At 39.1% G+C, this 17,982-nt stretch overlaps 1 protein-coding gene across 1 annotated transcript in view; it reads left to right on the plus strand.

The window, feature by feature from the left end:
• The first annotated feature begins 395 nt into the window (after positions 1-395).
• The window catches only part of ddb1 (damage-specific DNA binding protein 1), a 55,651-nt gene continuing 38,064 nt past the window's right edge, over positions 396-17,982 (plus strand). Inside the window, exons 1-9 of the mRNA XM_061065771.1 lie at positions 396-567; positions 3,139-3,287; positions 5,379-5,495; positions 5,780-6,001; positions 6,390-6,504; positions 7,093-7,190; positions 11,578-11,736; positions 13,526-13,609; positions 14,348-14,464. Coding sequence (XP_060921754.1) covers positions 507-567; positions 3,139-3,287; positions 5,379-5,495; positions 5,780-6,001; positions 6,390-6,504; positions 7,093-7,190; positions 11,578-11,736; positions 13,526-13,609; positions 14,348-14,464 — 1,122 coding nt within the window. The 5' untranslated portion in view covers positions 396-506. The remainder of the gene's footprint in view (positions 568-3,138; positions 3,288-5,378; positions 5,496-5,779; positions 6,002-6,389; positions 6,505-7,092; positions 7,191-11,577; positions 11,737-13,525; positions 13,610-14,347; positions 14,465-17,982) is intronic.

Consider the following 17,982-nt stretch of genomic DNA (forward strand, 5'->3'; position numbering starts at 1 on the left):
AATAATTATTAATAATAATAATTTCATAATCTCATTATTTTGACTTTTTATCTCATTATTATGACTTTATATTTCATAATTTCAACTTTTTATCTCATTATTATGACTTTATATCTCATAATTTCGACTTTGAATCTCATAATTTCGACTTTTTATCTCATAATTTTGACTTTTTATCTCATTATTATGACTTTATTATTTTCATTTTTATTTTTTTAACTGGCGGAAATGGGCTTCCATAGTTTTTCCATTGATCTATTATGTTTATGTTTTGTGCAATAAATAAATAAAATAAAAAATAAAATAAAAAAATTGAATTGAATTGTATAATGCCTCCGCGCCACAGGGGGCGCTCACGCCTAAAGTCTCGTCTCCTCCGTTCTCGTCGTCGTGCTATGCTCTAAACGGCTCAGCTAACTACTTCCGGGAGTTATATTATCAATGATTTTGTCAGTTTTGTGGGATTAAAACACTTCTCTGGTGTTTGTGTTTTGTTGTTGTCAAAAATGTCGTACAACTACGTGGTAACAGCCCAGAAACCCACCGCAGTCAACGCCTGCATCACAGGTAAAAGATCCGCTGTTGTTGTTGTTTTTGTTGCAGTTGTGCAGAGATGAAGCGTTTTGTCAACCTGCGTGCTAACGGAGCTCCCGCGCTGCTCCACACGGGCCTGTGGCTAAGCTTAGCTTTTGTTTTGCAAAGTCAAATGTTGAGAGTGGACACACACTTATGAGCACACAGGACCGTCTTAAATGTGTTAAAATCAAACCTGTACAGAAGGCAGATACGATGCTCTTTGATATTCAACGTTATCTGTTCAGGATCACAGTTTGATGGCTACAGATCAAAATGCGATTGGATTTTTTTTTATCTGAAAATATCAACCATAGCTTTTCAATACTGTTCAAATCACAAGGGGATATATATTTACAAAGTATTGATTCCGTAAAATTAACCACTTTTTAAACTTCATGAAAAGGTAGTGTCGACGTTTGATCTAATGGATGTTGGCTACAAATGAAGGGTCTATAAACATCCTGATGTTTAATTAAAGGTGCACTGTGTAGATTTGGTGGTGAAAGTTGGAGAAGTGAAACAATTCTATGCTATATTTTCTGAACTAAATACACAAACTTTATTTAAAGGAAAAACAGGTCCCTGGAGCACTGTTTGGATCTTTAAAGATACCAGGAGAGTTACACTTTCACTGTTGCGGCCCACCACCAAAACTTCTCATGTAGTATGTCATCTTCAAACAGAGTTACAGGGACCACATTTTTATCTGAGGACAGTTTGTGTTTAGAGTTATGAACATATACAACCGAATCTGTACATTTCACCAACTTACACATATCTCTACCAAAACTTCAAAGTGCACCTCTAATGTGGTTTTATTAAATCATCTAACTTTAAGAAAAAGCTTAAGATAAGATAATCCTTTATTTATCCCACAATGGGGAAATTTACATTGTTACAGCAGCAAAGAGCAAAGATTGCAGACAAAAAGTGAACACAGTACAATTTAAATGTAAAAAGAAAAATTAAGAATGTACAAAAAAATAGATTTAAAAAAATAGATCAGCTATTTGACAAAAGTGTAGTCTGTAATATTCAGTGTAACACATGTTATTGCACAGTGGTTTGATAAACATAATATAACATTAATATAACATTATTATTGCACAAAGTCAGAGTGATTTGTCCCAGCTCTTTCATGAATACCTACTAACTTAATGATGATGGTCTCGATATCATTGATGACAATGATGGTTGTGACGATTGTTTTTGTTTGATAACGACGACTTATAAGATGGTTTCTATACTGATTAGAGCTCTCTAGAACTGCCGTAAATGTTGTGCTTTGCCTCTGGTCACTTCCTGTCAGCACCTGTGTGTCCAATCGGACTCAAAGATGATCGTTTGCTCTTACTGACATTGTTCCCTTTTTTTCTAGATCCTATCTTGTGTTGTACTTACTCTCTGATGTACGTCGCTTTGGATAAAAGAGTCTGCTAAGTGAATTGTAGAATTGTAACTGTCCAGGGGTTGGGATGATAAGTCTTGCCCTGCTGTTACTGAAAATGTCATTTTGAAACGTCTAGATATGTAATGACGGCAACTAAAATGCCTGCCTCTTTCCCCCTTTATTTCACAACGTGGATGATTTTATTACCTTCATAATGGAATGGGAATAGTACAAGAACATTGTACTCAAGTAACAATAAAGTTACTTTGATTCAACTGTACTTAAGTACAAGTAAAATTACTGTTCTATAATTGTACTCTAGCAAAAGTGCAAAATCTACACGAGAATTTGAATCTCCAACCAGGGTGTTAAATTAGATGAACACCTTTGTATTAAAGTGCATGGCAACAGCAAATTTTGAATATTATGTGGATTCATTACTCTCACTATGGTCCTTAGCAGTTATACAGACATATGGGATACAAATATGTTCAAACTGTTTACACAGCTCTACTGAAATATTACCTTAGTTAAAACAGGGCAAACAAGTGGATCATAGATAGATAGATAGAAGGATACTTTATTGATCTCTAGGGAATTGCTACTCAATAGAAGTACAAGTACTGAAAGAAAATGTGACCATGTTTTGGTGTGACTCATCTAACATCATCTTCCCATTTTAGTGTGAGCAGTGGTTTTATTCTTCTTTGTGATTTGACTTCGCCCTTGGCCATCATATGGTACCTAGAAGTAAATCAGGTGGTCAGTTTCACGTAGGAAAGCTTGGATCTCCTTTGAGCATTTTTAGTTGTTTTTTTTCTTCCTTTTGCTCAGTAATGAATGTTTTTATAAATGTAACTAAGTACAATAATTACCCAAAACATACCTATGTTAAAGTAAAATTCCTGATTTTAAAAACTACTGTTACTGTCGAGTTTACTTTCCGCCCCTGCCTTCATAGTAATTACACCATTGTAACATTATCATATTCTCTCTGTCTGAATCAATATTCCTTTAAAAGGCTTCTCTGTCTGCCTTACTAGAAGTCCAATCCAACCAAAATGATTAACATGTATTTTTCAAATTGACATGATGTGAAATCCACACCAAACATTTTACTGCTACGCTCATTCAGTATGATGAACATGTTTTGATTTCTGGTGTCTCCACAGGTCACTTCACGTCTGCGGAGGACCTCAATCTGCTCATAGCTAAAAACACACGTTTGGAGATCTATGTGGTCACAGCAGAGGGGCTTCGGCCCGTCAAGGAGGTGGGCATGTATGGAAAGATCGCCGTCATGGAGCTGTTCAGGCCAAAGGTAAGTTTGTTTGTGTGCGTGGTCTTAAACACTGAGTAACTTTTGTTACACTGGTGGATGTGTTTCTTTGCTTTTATTTCACACAGAATCAGAAAATAGTCTATTCCGGAGAGTTTTAAAATTAGGGGTGGAATTAGGTTTTTATTTTTCAGGGCTAAGTGATTTGAGGGTTGTCATGGATTCTAATGTATTTGTGCAAGCATAGTAAATCTTCTTGATACCAGTTGTCAAACTCGAAATAACATATAACTGAAGGTGAGACAATCCCCTGATCTGACCGCCCCTTAAAGTCCTGAGAAATACTTCAGGCAGTGAATAAAACTAAGTGTGATCTGTAAGGCTCTTGTTCCTTGCTCTAGTCGTTTTAAATGTAACTTTAATCCCTCAAAAAGGAAATGAAAAGGAATTAAACTTGTGAATGAATGTGTTAATATACATTTGTTGGATATCTTAAGTTAAAAATGAGTGTTTTAAAAAGTTGAATAAAATACAATTTAACAAAACGTTGATTCTAAGAGAGATATATTTCAAATACCACAACCCAACATCCTTTAACTTGCTAAGAGGGTTGCATACACATCAATCAATCAATACATTTTTATTTGTATAGCGTCAACTCATAACAAGTGTTATCTCGAGACACTTTACAAAAAGCAGGTAAAAAGACCTTACTTATTGCTTACTTATTGATGAAACTAGACTGCTTTAACCAGCCATGGTGTCATTTTAGTGGCTTTGATATAATGATCAGACCGACTTTGGTTTTGCCTACAATAAGAAGAGATTTCAATACATGGCAGCTGCCTTGATGGTTTGAGTCCACCCAGAGCTTACCAGCTGACTTACAGTTCCAGGTAGTGATAAAGGATCTGAGTCAAATCATCATGTGTTGATGTTGTAGTATTCACTTGTAAAATCAAGACATTACAAAGCAGACAAACCAGTGGCCGTTGTCCTCCACAAACACTATACAAAATTTTACATGTTGTTTGTAATTATAATGACATACGAAAATGTACAAATATACAATAATTATGCAAAAGACCACCGGGGCATGCTGTGCACAACCTACCTATGTTTTCAGCTGCCGCTCAGCTGCTGGAACATACAATGAAAAACAGATCAAGAACTCGTGGTACACTGAAAATGACTTTACTGTAACTTTATTGTGAATTTACAATAAAATCTTTTTCAGTTTACCACAGATTATTGATTTTTTTTCATCCAATATTATGTATTGTATATGTTATTGTTGAACATGTGGACAGCACTGACCCAATTTAACCCTCATGTGCATAGATTTGTCTCTTTTATTTCTTAGTCTTTTTTTTTATTTTCAGGGGTCATTTTTACATGCATGCATGTTTTGATCAGGAGACCATCTTCCAAGTTTGTCCAACTACGGATCATTTATTATAGTCATGAACGGGTCAAGTCTGTTTCTGCTATTTATGCTCTGAGGAAATCAGGGGCCTGTTTCACAAAGATATTTTAGACGTTCTTAATTTAGCTGTTGGGCCAATCTTATGCGGGTTAACCATTTCATGGTAAATAAAGACAAACTTATTACAAGCCAGAAGCTTTCAAACGCTACCTTCAGGCAAACTTAGAGCACCAGTGTAACTATCAGGGGAACCTGCTGATCAGCTGCACCAAGTGGCAAAAAGGGTCAGACTATGTGGCTTCCCTGCGATGTTTGGAGAGTCGTGAGGGTGAAGAGTTAGTAAAGAGTCATGAGGTGAGGAAGACGGTGTTGATCAAGGAGTTTTGATCCCGTCCTGGGTGGTTATAGGATTTGTTGACGGAAGTTACATTTGCAAGGTGACCATGTTTTATAGCTTGTAAAAAGTCTTGCTATACCCAGAATTCATTTCCAACCAGATTTCCTCATAGTCATAAAACATCTTTTACAGCATATAAGGCTGAATAGATCCGGTCCAGTCTTTGTGAAACTGGTCCCTCATGTCTGATCAGTGCTGCTGCTGCTGCTGCTGCTGTTGTTGTTGTAATAAGCCAGTTTAATTAAATTGACCACAGGCCCCTTTCATGTTTGCTCTGTGATGACTGTGTTGTCTTCTGACATTTACTCAGGGTGAGAGCAAAGATCTCCTGTTCATTCTCACATCCAAGTACAACGCCTGCATCCTAGAGTACAAACAGAACGGCGAGAGCATTGACATCATCACCCGTGCACACGGCAATGTCCAGGTTGGTGAGAAAAAAAAAAGTGGTTTGTGAAATGACCTTTATTTAGACATCTACTAGTTAAACAGACATTTAGTTTTGGATGATTTGTTTACATGAAGAAATGTGTATTTTGAGCTTCTCTCGTGAACTTTTAAGACCTTCATTAATCAAACTTTATCACGACTTTCTAAATACTGTCAGGCCTGTCTAGACTGTCTGAATACTGTTAAATGCTGTGCACAGTATCATTAGAATTTGATCCATAAAGTGTCAAAAGCAGTCAGAGAACAAATGCTCTTTTGCAGGATCGTATTGGGCGCCCATCAGAGACGGGCATTATTGGCATCGTTGACCCAGAATGCCGCATGATTGGCCTGCGGCTTTACGACGGGTTGTTCAAGGTGATCCCATTGGACCGCGACAACCGCGAGCTGAAAGCCTTCAACATCAGACTGGAGGAGCTGCAGGTCATCGATGTTCACTTCCTTTACGGCTGTCAGGCCCCGACCGTCTGCTTCATCTACCAGGTACTGAGGCAGGACGAGCGCTGATTGGATGAGGGAGTGTGTCTGTGTAAGAGGAGCGGGACAGATTGTGCTGGCACATCTATGATGTAGGGTTTTCCTGTTCTCAACCAGAAGTCACGTAAACATTCAGTTTTTGGTTGTGTGTGTCCTCTAGCTCTGACAGAATGTCTCAAGAATGTCCCTTCTTTGTGAAACATTTCCCAAGTCTCATTTGTTTTGTTTACATCTTGGTGTGTTGTGATCACCTGTTGATCAATGGAATAGGGTAGCTTTACGGGAGGTATTAAACGCTTCAGGGAACCTGTAAATAAGAATAAACTTCCAACTTAACGTCCTACTGTTCTTATTGGAGGCATTTTCAATATTTAACGTCTGGTTTGTATTGTAGGACCCCCAGGGGCGCCATGTGAAGACCTACGAGGTTTCTCTGAGGGAGAAGGAGTTCAGCAAGGGTCCCTGGAAACAGGAGAATGTGGAGGCCGAGGCATCCATGGTCATCCCAGGTAATTAGAGTGGATACTGTGTACATTACTCAGATGTTATATTTTGATTTGTTTATTTAACAGGGACACATGCAGTGAACAAAATACAAAGTAGATGCATGCAGGTTTCTAGCCATGGCTACTTTGCAACTCCAGTATAAGTTATACACAGAAAAAAAAGCTCTGCAAATGATTTTGTTCTCCAAATCTTTACAATTTTTTCACAAGTCAGACTAGAACAGGCTCTTTGTGTGAGATTGACCAAATCGTCTGACAATTCTCACGTTGAAATGAATAAAGTCAGACAGGCTTGGTTATTTAAAGAAATTCAACCACAGCACAGCAGACTACACTTTGGAAAACACTGCCATGTTTGATGCTTGATTTGTCTCTCGAATCCTCCCTCTATGATTGATTTATAGTACAGTCAGGTCTGTGGTAAGACAATCTAATGAGTCACCTGATGAATAAAAAAGACTGTAAACAATCACATAATTCTCTGTGGCAGTACTTCTTAAATGTATTCTTGTGTTACAGCCTTAAACCTGTCTGTGTCTGATATTACAAAGCTTTGCCACTGACTCTTTCACCTCTTTGCTTGTATTTTAGTGCCAGAGCCATTTGGGGGCGCTATAATCATAGGACAAGAGTCCATCACCTACCACAATGGAGATAAATACTTGGCCATTGCACCACCTACAATCAAGGTAAAATATTTATAACTGCTTTTGAAGCCCTGCAGCTTTAGATATTTCATCATCCTCCAGGCTCAAGAAAATAATGTATTTTTTAGAAACTCAGTTGCAGTGTATGATATATACATATCTGCAATGCAGGGTCGGCTACCACTTTATTTTCATAGGGAGATCATTCTATTATGGGATCAATGAATGTTTCTCTTTTGTAACTATTAGGAGTCCAATTTCTGAGACGTCCCATAACAGTCATTAGGACTGTTTGAAATTTAATTTGAAACACAGATGAAAAACGGTAGAAGAAGCGTTTCCAAATTAGTCAAGTTAAAAGAAGGTTTAGTAGGAAATTAAGTCCCAAATGCAAAGGTATTTGATCAAATGTAGTCTAATAAAACAGTCTGTCATCAGAAGCCGCCCTACATGAACATAATCATACTTCGCTGCACTCAGGACACCCTGAGGTTTACACGTTGGACTTAATTTGTTATGAACCCCGTGATTAATGTTGAAGTAGCATTTAAAGGCAGGTTCATTCAAGCCGTGATGATGACTTTAGCTCCCCATACACCATCGCCTTTAGTGTTATCTTAACAAGATGAAGTCGGAGCCTGCACCGCTCTGCTCTTATTTAACAAAGCTCAGGGCCCAGAGGAGCTCCTCAGCAGCATCCTGCTCCTATAATTAGAGAATGTTCTCCTACTGTCCCAGTGCTTGTGGTGCCATGGCCTCATACACTCTGGAAATTGTTCAGATGGTGTAGTTCCTCATTTAAAACCTCGGCGAGTCACTATATGAAATCAATTTGTTGTCTTCAGTTTTTGGCTATTTTTCCAACTTGTCAGTATGATATCGGGTTAATAGAGTCAAGCCTTTTTGGAATGGGTAAATGTAACATGCTTCTGAGTCATTTGTGCATTTGGTAAGTCATGCATTTTAACCTTTTGAATATGGAGATAAAGTTGTTACTCAACAGCTTACAGGTAAACATTCAGTAATCAACCCCCTGTTGGTAATGATAGGAGAGAGAAGAACATGAAATTGTTCAGAAAAAAATAATGACATGTCTTACTTTGAGTTTAATTAGAATATTTACCGGTGTGCGGTACTATTCAAAGTACTCAATCAAGGTTGTCTTTGTTATCCCTGTGAGAGAGCGATTTGTTTAGCAGTCAGCAGTAAAACACATAAATACAGCCAGCAATGAGCATACAACATAAGGAAGGACAATAAGAAGCAAAAAGTCCAATGGACAATATATATATAGTAGTTAAAAAACAGATTAGTCTTTAGTTTCAAAAGGCAGAGGCAGCAGGGACAAATGAGCTCCTCAGTCTCTTTGTCCTACATGCTGGCAGGCTGAGTCTGTGGCCTGGCGGCTGAAACTTCAACTCCTTGGACAAAGGATGATGATGATCTGCCAGGATTGACTCTGCCTTCAAATAAATGTCAATTATGTTTTTGTGTTGTAATGAAATGAGCAACTCTTCAGTGATTTTTATACCTTTTTAATCTGCATTTCATTGACACTTGCATGAGTATTATATATCAATTCAATTCAAGAAACTTTAATTGTCCCCGGGGTCATTTCAAAGGTGGTCATTTTCTTTTAGATTAAAAATCTTCTTGGGGGGGGGGGGGGGGGGGGGGGGGGGAGTCTTGTGATTCTGTTCAGGCTATCCTGGGTTTTGCCTCATGGCTTAAAAGTGAACCGGTATGCTCCATAAGAAGGCGCTCTGTGGTCTTTCAAAAAACCCGTTCCAGATTCTCTTGTCAGAACTGTTCTTTGGTAATATTGATTTCAGTATTCAGTTTAGCAGGAACATCAGCGTCCTTACATGCTTCATTACTTTCTCTTGAGTGTTGTCTAGCAGCAACACTAAATTGTTAATGACCCTATCGTGAAAAATAGAATTGCAGCTTCACATTATTGTACGTTGTTATTATTATTTTTTTTTAATCATTGGCTGCAGCTCATATGTGTCCTGCTGATCAGTTTGTTCTTTAAAAAGCCCCAAACAGCCTGCAAAGCTTACAGTGCTCTTGTCTTGCAAGCTGTCTCGGCTCTGTTACAACTCTGTTTTTTATTTTTTTTGCAGAAGCATTGCCCGACATTGCTGAGCAGATGTTTGAGGGAAGATGTAGTGGGACATCTGTTGCTGCTGTGTGACTAATGAAGCCTCAGTCTAAATGAAGATGAAGTTTTTTTTATTTTAGATGTTTATTTATTTTTCACACCTAAAGTGAAATTAGCATTCATCTGAAACACTCAGCGCTCCTTTTTGCAGTGTCAAGGAAACACAGAAGCATATCCTTTGATTTATGCCAACACTTTTGGCAGCTAATTAATAAATTGTCACTCTAGAGCAACGAAGGGGAAAACTAATGTGAGACACCAAACGTTCTGCCTGCATGAAGTTCCTCTCACTGTGTCTGAACTCATGAGCCTTTTTTTTTTTTTTTTTTTTTTTGGGGACTGGTGTAAAGTGGGCCAGCACACTGGTTTCCCTTGTTCAATCTAACAAGCTAATTAGCTGCCATTCGGTGGAGAGGCACGCTGGAGGCTGGTGGTAAAACAAAAGTGGATTCTCTGTTTGACAGAAGATGTAAGCAATATCAGAAGCGGGCGGATTGTGAAAATAAGTTTTGTAAAGGTTCAATCAAGTGAGAAATTGACTCGGGCTCTTACAGAAGACAATAACAATACCTTCTTTTGAAGGAAAGCTCAGTCACGCTACGTGATTTTAATGCTACTCCAATCATGAATACTATTCTAGCCAGCTTATCTTAGTTATTGTGGAGACGGGAGACATTGGCTCTCCACAAAAAAGAACACTTTAAAGCTCCTAAGATGTCAGAAAATGTGTCTTGGTGTCACCTGCTCTGGTTTGACTCCGGTTGTTTTTGGCAGCCCAGGTCTATCGATGACCTCAGGCGGAGTGAGGCTCTCATGTTATCCAAAGGGAGTTTTGTTCAAGTGGAAAGTTAAAGAAGAAAGGTTCTGTTGTTGTTTGCATTGCAAGTGACTGCAGTTTTATTTGGTGAACATATTTAATTGGACGTGGTGAAACACTCCAACATGCATCGATCGGAGCATTAAGTCTGGAGTCATGGCGTGACATGCAGGGCTTGTAAACAACCACTATATTAGCTTCTTTTCAATTCAATTAAAATTCAGTTCCTTTTATTGTCAAACCAGTCTAGAATAATAATTTAAAAAAGATTGTTGTCTCGCTGGAACAACATAAAAACAGGAGCTCTTTTCAACAGAGCTGTAATGAAGCGCTGCTGTCGTTACGTCTTTGTACTTTTATATTGATTCCTACTAAATTCTTGCATTTAAAAAAAATAGACTTTATTTGAATATTAAAAATGATAAAGCATACAAATTCCAATGGGACTATAGAGGAATATCTGCAGCCCTACTTACTACCTCCAATGCAGGCACAGAGATGGGACGACTTGGTCCCCATCATCATGATTCTTTGACATTTATATTAAATGCAAGAAGTTATAGAGGTATAAATATCACCCCTTGAACTGACAACATGAATAGGGCTGGAGTGAAGATACTGTCACGTTAAGAGACACCCGTTCAAGACATTTTCAACATTAAGATAAAAAAACAAAACACAATGACAGATGTTTCAGTGATAACGGGCATTTTAAGATTATAAGTAGATACTAAAGTACCAAAGAGATGTTGACGTCTGTTCTGAGCTCTGGCAAGTTTTGTCTAGTTGTGTAGACCCGCTCAGTACATGTTTTGGTCATTATTCAGTAATCAGAAAAATGACATGTCACAAAAATGTACAAAATGTTTCATTATGCAATCTCCTTTTGTTCAAATGAAAGCACCTGTCAGTGTCTTATGAGATTGAAAGAAAGCCTAAATGAGTTGCAAATCCTGTATTAGGCTGTAATTGTAAGCATTGTAAAACAAGTCTTCAGTGTAATCCCTGTGTGCATTATTACAGTTGTAATTGACTTTCAGATCGTATGAGCCAAAAGAATGAGAGCGTCTGGACAGCCTGGAGTCCTTCTCTTCATGCATGAGTCTTTGATTTCTGCTGTGGTAGCGTGCCGGTTCCTGACAGGACGGCAGGCCGACGTGTTTAATCTGTACTTTTCTTGTCAGGCAGAATTTGAGGAGTCTGAAGCTGTGAGAGTCGGGATTAAGCTGTACGCTGGGGGAATCTCCTCCGAGAGAATGTTTCCATAAAAAGAGCAGACAAAGCAAATATTCTAAAGACAGATCCCGGTGTCTTTAATTAGACATGTACATATCTAATCAACTTATGTATATATATAGAAGTCCTGTTTCCTCCTTGTTTACTTCAGGGACCTCCTTCACAATGCTGTTTGTTTTTTTAATGATTGGCTCTGTTATACTGTCTTGCAGCAAAGCACCATCGTATGTCACAACCGTGTGGACCCCAATGGCTCGCGCTACCTGCTGGGCGACATGGAGGGGCGTCTGTTTATGCTGCTGTTGGAGAAGGAGGAGCTAATGGACGGGACGGTGGCACTCAAAGACCTGCACGTGGAGCTGCTCGGAGAGGTGCTCTATTCATCTTCCTCTGTCTCTCTCTTTATCTCCTCCTGTCGTCACTGGTTGTCCACATGCCTTTCCTCTCGCATCTGTTTCTCTCTACCTGACTCGACCCCCCCCCCCCGATGCTTTTCCCCCCTCACTACCCACCTTTTGTTACGACTGACTGTTAAAAGGTTTATGGCCCTGACAGGAGCTAATGCATCAGTCTACACTTGTACAGAAGATGAGAAGAAATGATCCCACCTCTTTGTTGCATGCTTGCCAGCGTGTCACTTATCCCTCTTAAGTTGATTTAGACAATCACTGTATGTCAATACTGTGCTCGGAGCTAAATCCCACGGTGAAGGTGCACAGCGTTTGGCTTGTGGCACCTTTCCTCTAATGACTTGCCAAGTTTGGAAAGGTAAAACGCTTTCTGTGGAGCCCGCAGAGTGATGCCGGAGCTTGAAACAATCAAGCAGAGTAGGACTGCTGAGCGAGAGACAGATTGCTTTTCAAATCAGTCTTAACTTTATTGTTTGGTGCAGTCTGCTAAGCCAACAGGCAGCAGCAGCAGCAGCAGCAGCTCTGCTTTAAAATGTCACAGTAAAACTGGTCTTCACTGTGTATCAGTAATATGGTGGAGTGTAAGCCCTGGTTCACGCTGATGAGGCTGAATTTGAAGTATCTTTTCATAACAAATTTTTAAAGATTAAGTTAATCGCTCCAAAGTTAAAATTTTGAACAATGGGAAAGTGATGTGGTCATTGTTAAGACTTCATATGAGTGTGTATAGCTGAGCAGGGGTGCTCTCAGTGATCTTTCTGTTATTGTGATCAGATAATTGAAAAAGTCAGGAGGTAAATAGTGTGTAATTTCCATTTTCAAGTTTTCTATCAGTTAATTTGGTTTCTATTACTGATTGAGTCCAAAAAATGAAATTAAACAAAGGATTCCCAATTTCTCTCATTCAAAGCGATGTCTAATAACTGCTATTTTTTTTTAATACAAAAAATAAAGTTAATTTAACTTAAATATTTTATAATGACAAATATACTTCTCTCAGATTAATATTTGGGCCGATTGATCGAGAACACAAGACTGAGTATTAAGTTGATTATCTGTTGAGGACTGAGGGTCCCTTTAAATGATTATTTGTATTATCAGATTGTTTAAACGTTAGAGAGTGTTCATAGGTGGTAAGGTGCAGAAAACATAGTTTTAATAATGCAGAGTTGATGTTAAAGAACATCTACCTTATAGGGAAATCTATAAATCAAAAAAGGTATTCTCCACATTGATCAACATGATTTAGAGTTCACTTCCTCAAAATGTTTCTGTGAAGCTGAGCGGTGTTACCTCAGCTGAATAAAACATGAGAGAAACACACATCAGCATGCTAAGCAGCTCTATTAGCAAGTTAGCATCATAACATCTACTTAAAAAAACAACAAACTACTGAGACTGATGGAGATGTTATTAATTCTGCAGGGATTTGGTTTTAAACCAAAATATTGAACACATTTGTCAACCTCATAATGACTCTTAAAGCAACGATCAAAAAGAGTTTAACTAAGAGATTCCATTTCATACCAAGGGCTACATTATTCTCTTAAAAAAAAGCCTGTCAGCACATTTCAGCAAACATGTTGGAAGTGCTGCAGAAAAAGCTTAGAGACCATCAAAGTTATTAGGATGAGAAAGTGTTTACTGTTATCACCCTAAGCATTGCTGAAAATGAGATGTTGTATTTTAGCAGCAGCCCTTGTGTAATTGTGGCTAATACCAAGATGTTTTTGTGTCCCTCCAACGACAGACTTCCATCGCTGAGTGTTTGACCTACTTGGATAACGGTGTGGTCTTTGTGGGCTCCAGACTGGGCGACTCCCAGTTGGTGAAGGTAAGCAGCAAGATACTATTTCACACCTTCTACAATCATTTGATTAAATATTTTTTTTCTTATCTCAATGTGGTAAACAACCAAGTATATAACTCTGACACCTAGCGTTTAAAATGGGTACTGCAGTCCACATTTAAAAACATTGAAGAAAGCTGTCTACCCCCGACCCCTCCTCCCTCGAGCCGATGTGCACGCAGAATGTCATGTCGCAGGAGGCTTCACTTTATCTCCCTTATCTCTTCATCTCCAATATTTATCCTGGTTTTACCTCATTTCTGCTCGTGGAGCATATCAGAAAAATGCCAAGGCTTTGTAGGTCGGGTAGAATCCGGTAGAAAACGAAAACAATTCCGCACCGAAATCTAAACTTATAAGAAGGACATAATGGCTGTTGCATTGTTGACAGAGAAGCCTGCACTTCAACATAGCATGTTTCCTTAATGTCTGATGATATGGTGAGGTAATTTTATCATTTGATTGAGTAGATATCTTACATATTGGACACTTGAGATCTTTTCTAAAATTTTGTCTTTAAACTATGCAAGTGTTCTCTCCTTTTTCTATGCATGTAAAATGATGTGATACATGGAAATAGAACTCTGTCTTAGTTTGGGATGGATTCTGTATCTGTTTTATAAGTCAACATAAAATATAAAACGACAATTCACTCCTGTTCACCACATCACCTCTTCCTCTGCTGTGGATTTGTAAAGAGGAATCTCTTTGTTTTCTCTGCAGCTCAACGTGGACAGCAATGACCAGGGCTCCTTTGTGGCAGTGATGGAGACATTCACCAACCTGGGGCCCATTGTAGACATGTGTGTGGTAGACCTGGAGAGGCAAGGCCAGGGCCAGGTAAGAACCAGAAGTAGAATTATTTCTTTCTTTCTTTGCTCAAGCAGAACGAGATATCCACAACACAAGTAATACTTCAGTTAAATGCTGGAAGAGATTCATCCAGATAGAATAGACGGTTCCTCCTATTTCTAGAGGCTGTTGACTTGCCATGGTGATTACCAAAAAAACCCTTTAAATAGTCAACGGATACACTTTAAAGGGTTTGGTAAAGTCTCAGTCTGTGTTTCTTTTTTATCTTCCACCGTGTCACCGCCTTCAGGGAGTCTGAGCTTATACCACTGATGTAGCCCCGTTCTTCAGTCGTGTTAACAGTGTTTTTGTCAGCAGAATTAAAGCTGCAACATGCTACAGTACAAACCTGCCACTGGCCAGAATAGCGGGGTGCGAAGTATTCAGGAGATTCTTGCTGACATCAAAAACACGACTCTTTGTGGCTTCTTGTATGAGTGTTACTTTAAGTCTAGTCTCTTCTCTTGTTCCCTGCATACCTGCTGGTATTAACATGAGCCTTGTACTCCAGTCTCCTAAAATAATAGGGTTGAGCTGGACTGCACTGAAGTTACTCCGCAGTGATCAAACTTAGATTGAGTTTCTTGTTTCAATGCGAGAAGGCCGATTGCTGTGCATTTTATGGCCTCTTAGAGTTTTTACAGCCTTTTAAACAGACTGTAAAGACTGACTGTCTCACTCGTTCCCCGTGTCTGCATATTTCCCAACAATCTATCATCTTATGCACTTCGTACTACTGAAGTTATTTCCATGCATCTGATGTAGAACACTTTGTATTCTGAGTCATTTTTAAAGGGGAAAAAAACGTATGAAGGATTTTGTTTCTAGTGTCAATTAAATAAAAAATAATTTTTTCCTGACTAGCCTTAGTTTGAAACACTTGTAATTTATCTTTCCGAAATTATCCAGGAGACAACATCAGTCAAGTAGCAACAGCCTTTGCTTAATATTAAACAGTATATCACATTCATGGTTACATTTTTTCCGCTGTTCCATTTTTCATTTCTATGTATGCACCATTATACACACCGTTTCCCAAAGTATCACGCTGTACTCGGTTGCTGTAGTTGGAGGCAGGGGGGTGTCGTAACCTTTTTTTTAAAGTTGGATGTTAATGTAAGGTTTGTATATGAATTGTGCTTTATTATCTAACTTATTTTAGTTGGTGAACAAACATCTGCTCATCTGTACTCCGTTCTCCTTAGATTCTCTTGTATGGCTTTCACACTTGCAGAACACTCCTCATGAACTCCTGAAGTCTTCAGGTTGAGCTGCATGTGAGAAAGCAAACAGCCACATTTTTCACTCAGGCTCTATCTGGACTTTACCTGCCAGCCTCTTAGAATTTTTTTCTGCAGAATGTCAGAGTGAGCTGATGTGAGAACGCAGCAGGATATAATCAGGAGAATTCAGCTCGAGCGAGTGGGAGAGGGGGGAGTGATGTTAATTCCCTGTGATCGGTGCACGACCATAGACTGTCGGCACGCCAATGTTATGATCTCTGTGCACGTAAATAAACGGCTGCATTACGTTTTCTGTTCTCCAGTATCTTCTATTACTATTAGTTTATATTGAGACTCTGTTGAACTACACATAGCATTGATATTAAGACAAATAATCTCATTATGGCGTCGTATAGCGGACTCTGTTGCTTAGTTTGCCAACTCCACACCTTTTTTTTTTTTACATCACTTGACAGTTGACAAGTCTTACCCTACCCCCCCCCATCTGACAGGGATAGTCTCCTGCTGTGAGGTGCATATTTGAACAGTCAGGAGAATATCCAGAGCAGTCATCCTGAAATGATCTAGATATTTTCAGGAGTGCGTATGTGAAAAAGGCTTTAGCCATAGACACGCTCACACACACACCTGCCAGCTTGTCCCACCTTGCCTCATTCTGCAGCTTTGTTTTTTGTGTATCTATGACAATATTCACCGATTCATGTACATTACTCGCGTTTGAAATGTTTCACTCGTTATGCCGTTATCACATCAGGAGGTCTGCGCTTAATGATGATGATTCATACGACGCGCATCACTACAATCACTGCAGCTGCAGAAAAATATTAAAACAACAGAATAAGAAGCGACAGTTTTAAAATGAGATGTTCTAGCACAACAAGCGTCGCATTTACAGGAGGGATGTATCGGGCATACGGTTAGTGGGCTCTTTTTCACCCTCTCGCCTTAGTGTGCGTCTCTCTCACAAACAATGGTTTAATGGATAAACCAAAAAAAATGTATTAATTATACTCGTGCGGCCATAAATATACCTTGGCAGCCGGCCAAGGTGTCGTCTATGTGTTGAAAACTCTGATACAGTATCATCAATATGAGCATTATTGATAAGTAAAGATAAGCGGTATCCAAGTTGTTCTAGGTCTCACTAGAGTCCTAACGATATCCCTACATATTTGACAAAACCCTTTATTATATGATGACATTGTCTTGTCTTTCCTTGTGTTGAACCAGCGAGGAAGATGAAACAGTGAAGTAACCAGAGAGATAGAGTACAGAAGGTTTTGTTGGCAGGGTTTGACACCAGGCCTCGGGGTACTTGGATGTGGATCCAAAGGCAGCAGTACACTCGAGCGCTGAGCCACAGTCTGGGTACGGACCAGGACACAATCAGCCCCTGACAGTGTTCACACACACACACACACACACACACTCACACACACTCACACACACTCCAGCTCATTTCAGTCTGTTGAGGCTCGGGCCTAAATACAATAACGATTGTGCAAATAATGAGCCATTTGCTGAAAATCCACTGAGAATTTGGCCTGGTTAATTAGTGCAGACAAATTCCAAGACATTTAATACAGCAGAGAATTGATGCCCAAGCTGAAGGACAAAATATTACCAGAAAAAAAAAAACACTGACAGCACAGTTTGCAGTCAAATTATTCCAATCACAGATGTGCAACTGAAAGCCACATTATGGTTTCTGAATCATAAAAAACTGCATAAACAAGAAATACCCAAATAAAATATATTATCATGTGCAGACTGTTAGGATTCAGACAGTCCTGTGAGAGTGTGACTGAGAGTGTGAGGGCATTTGAGAACAAGCCCCGGGAGTTAGGTGGGTTGCCAGGCTCACAATGGTTATTTCCATTTGGATGAAGCTTTTGGGTGGCAGGTGGTGGAGGCTGAGATTATATGGGCTCTGGTATTAATCCTGTTAGAGAACCATGACTGGATGGATGAATAACATTCTGATGCTCTACAGTCAGACTGCACAGACACCAGAGTTATTTACCTTCAGGGCGTCGGATGTTAACACTGTTGCCATGTTTGAACTGGCAATCTAAGAGAGGCTCTACTATAAGCTGATAGGGATATACAAATCCTGCATTACTGCAACTGACAGTGCTGCTGCTATGACCCTGACCTCTGCTGTGACTTCTATCTTAACTTAAACATTAGATGACATTTAAAACTGCCTGAACTTGGATCAGTGTCAGCTGTGAGTATTAATGAGCTGCTCATGACTGCTTT

Source organism: Labrus mixtus, chromosome 1, assembly GCF_963584025.1.
Source record: "Labrus mixtus chromosome 1, fLabMix1.1, whole genome shotgun sequence".
NCBI classification, from domain to species: Eukaryota; Metazoa; Chordata; class Actinopteri; order Labriformes; family Labridae; genus Labrus; species Labrus mixtus.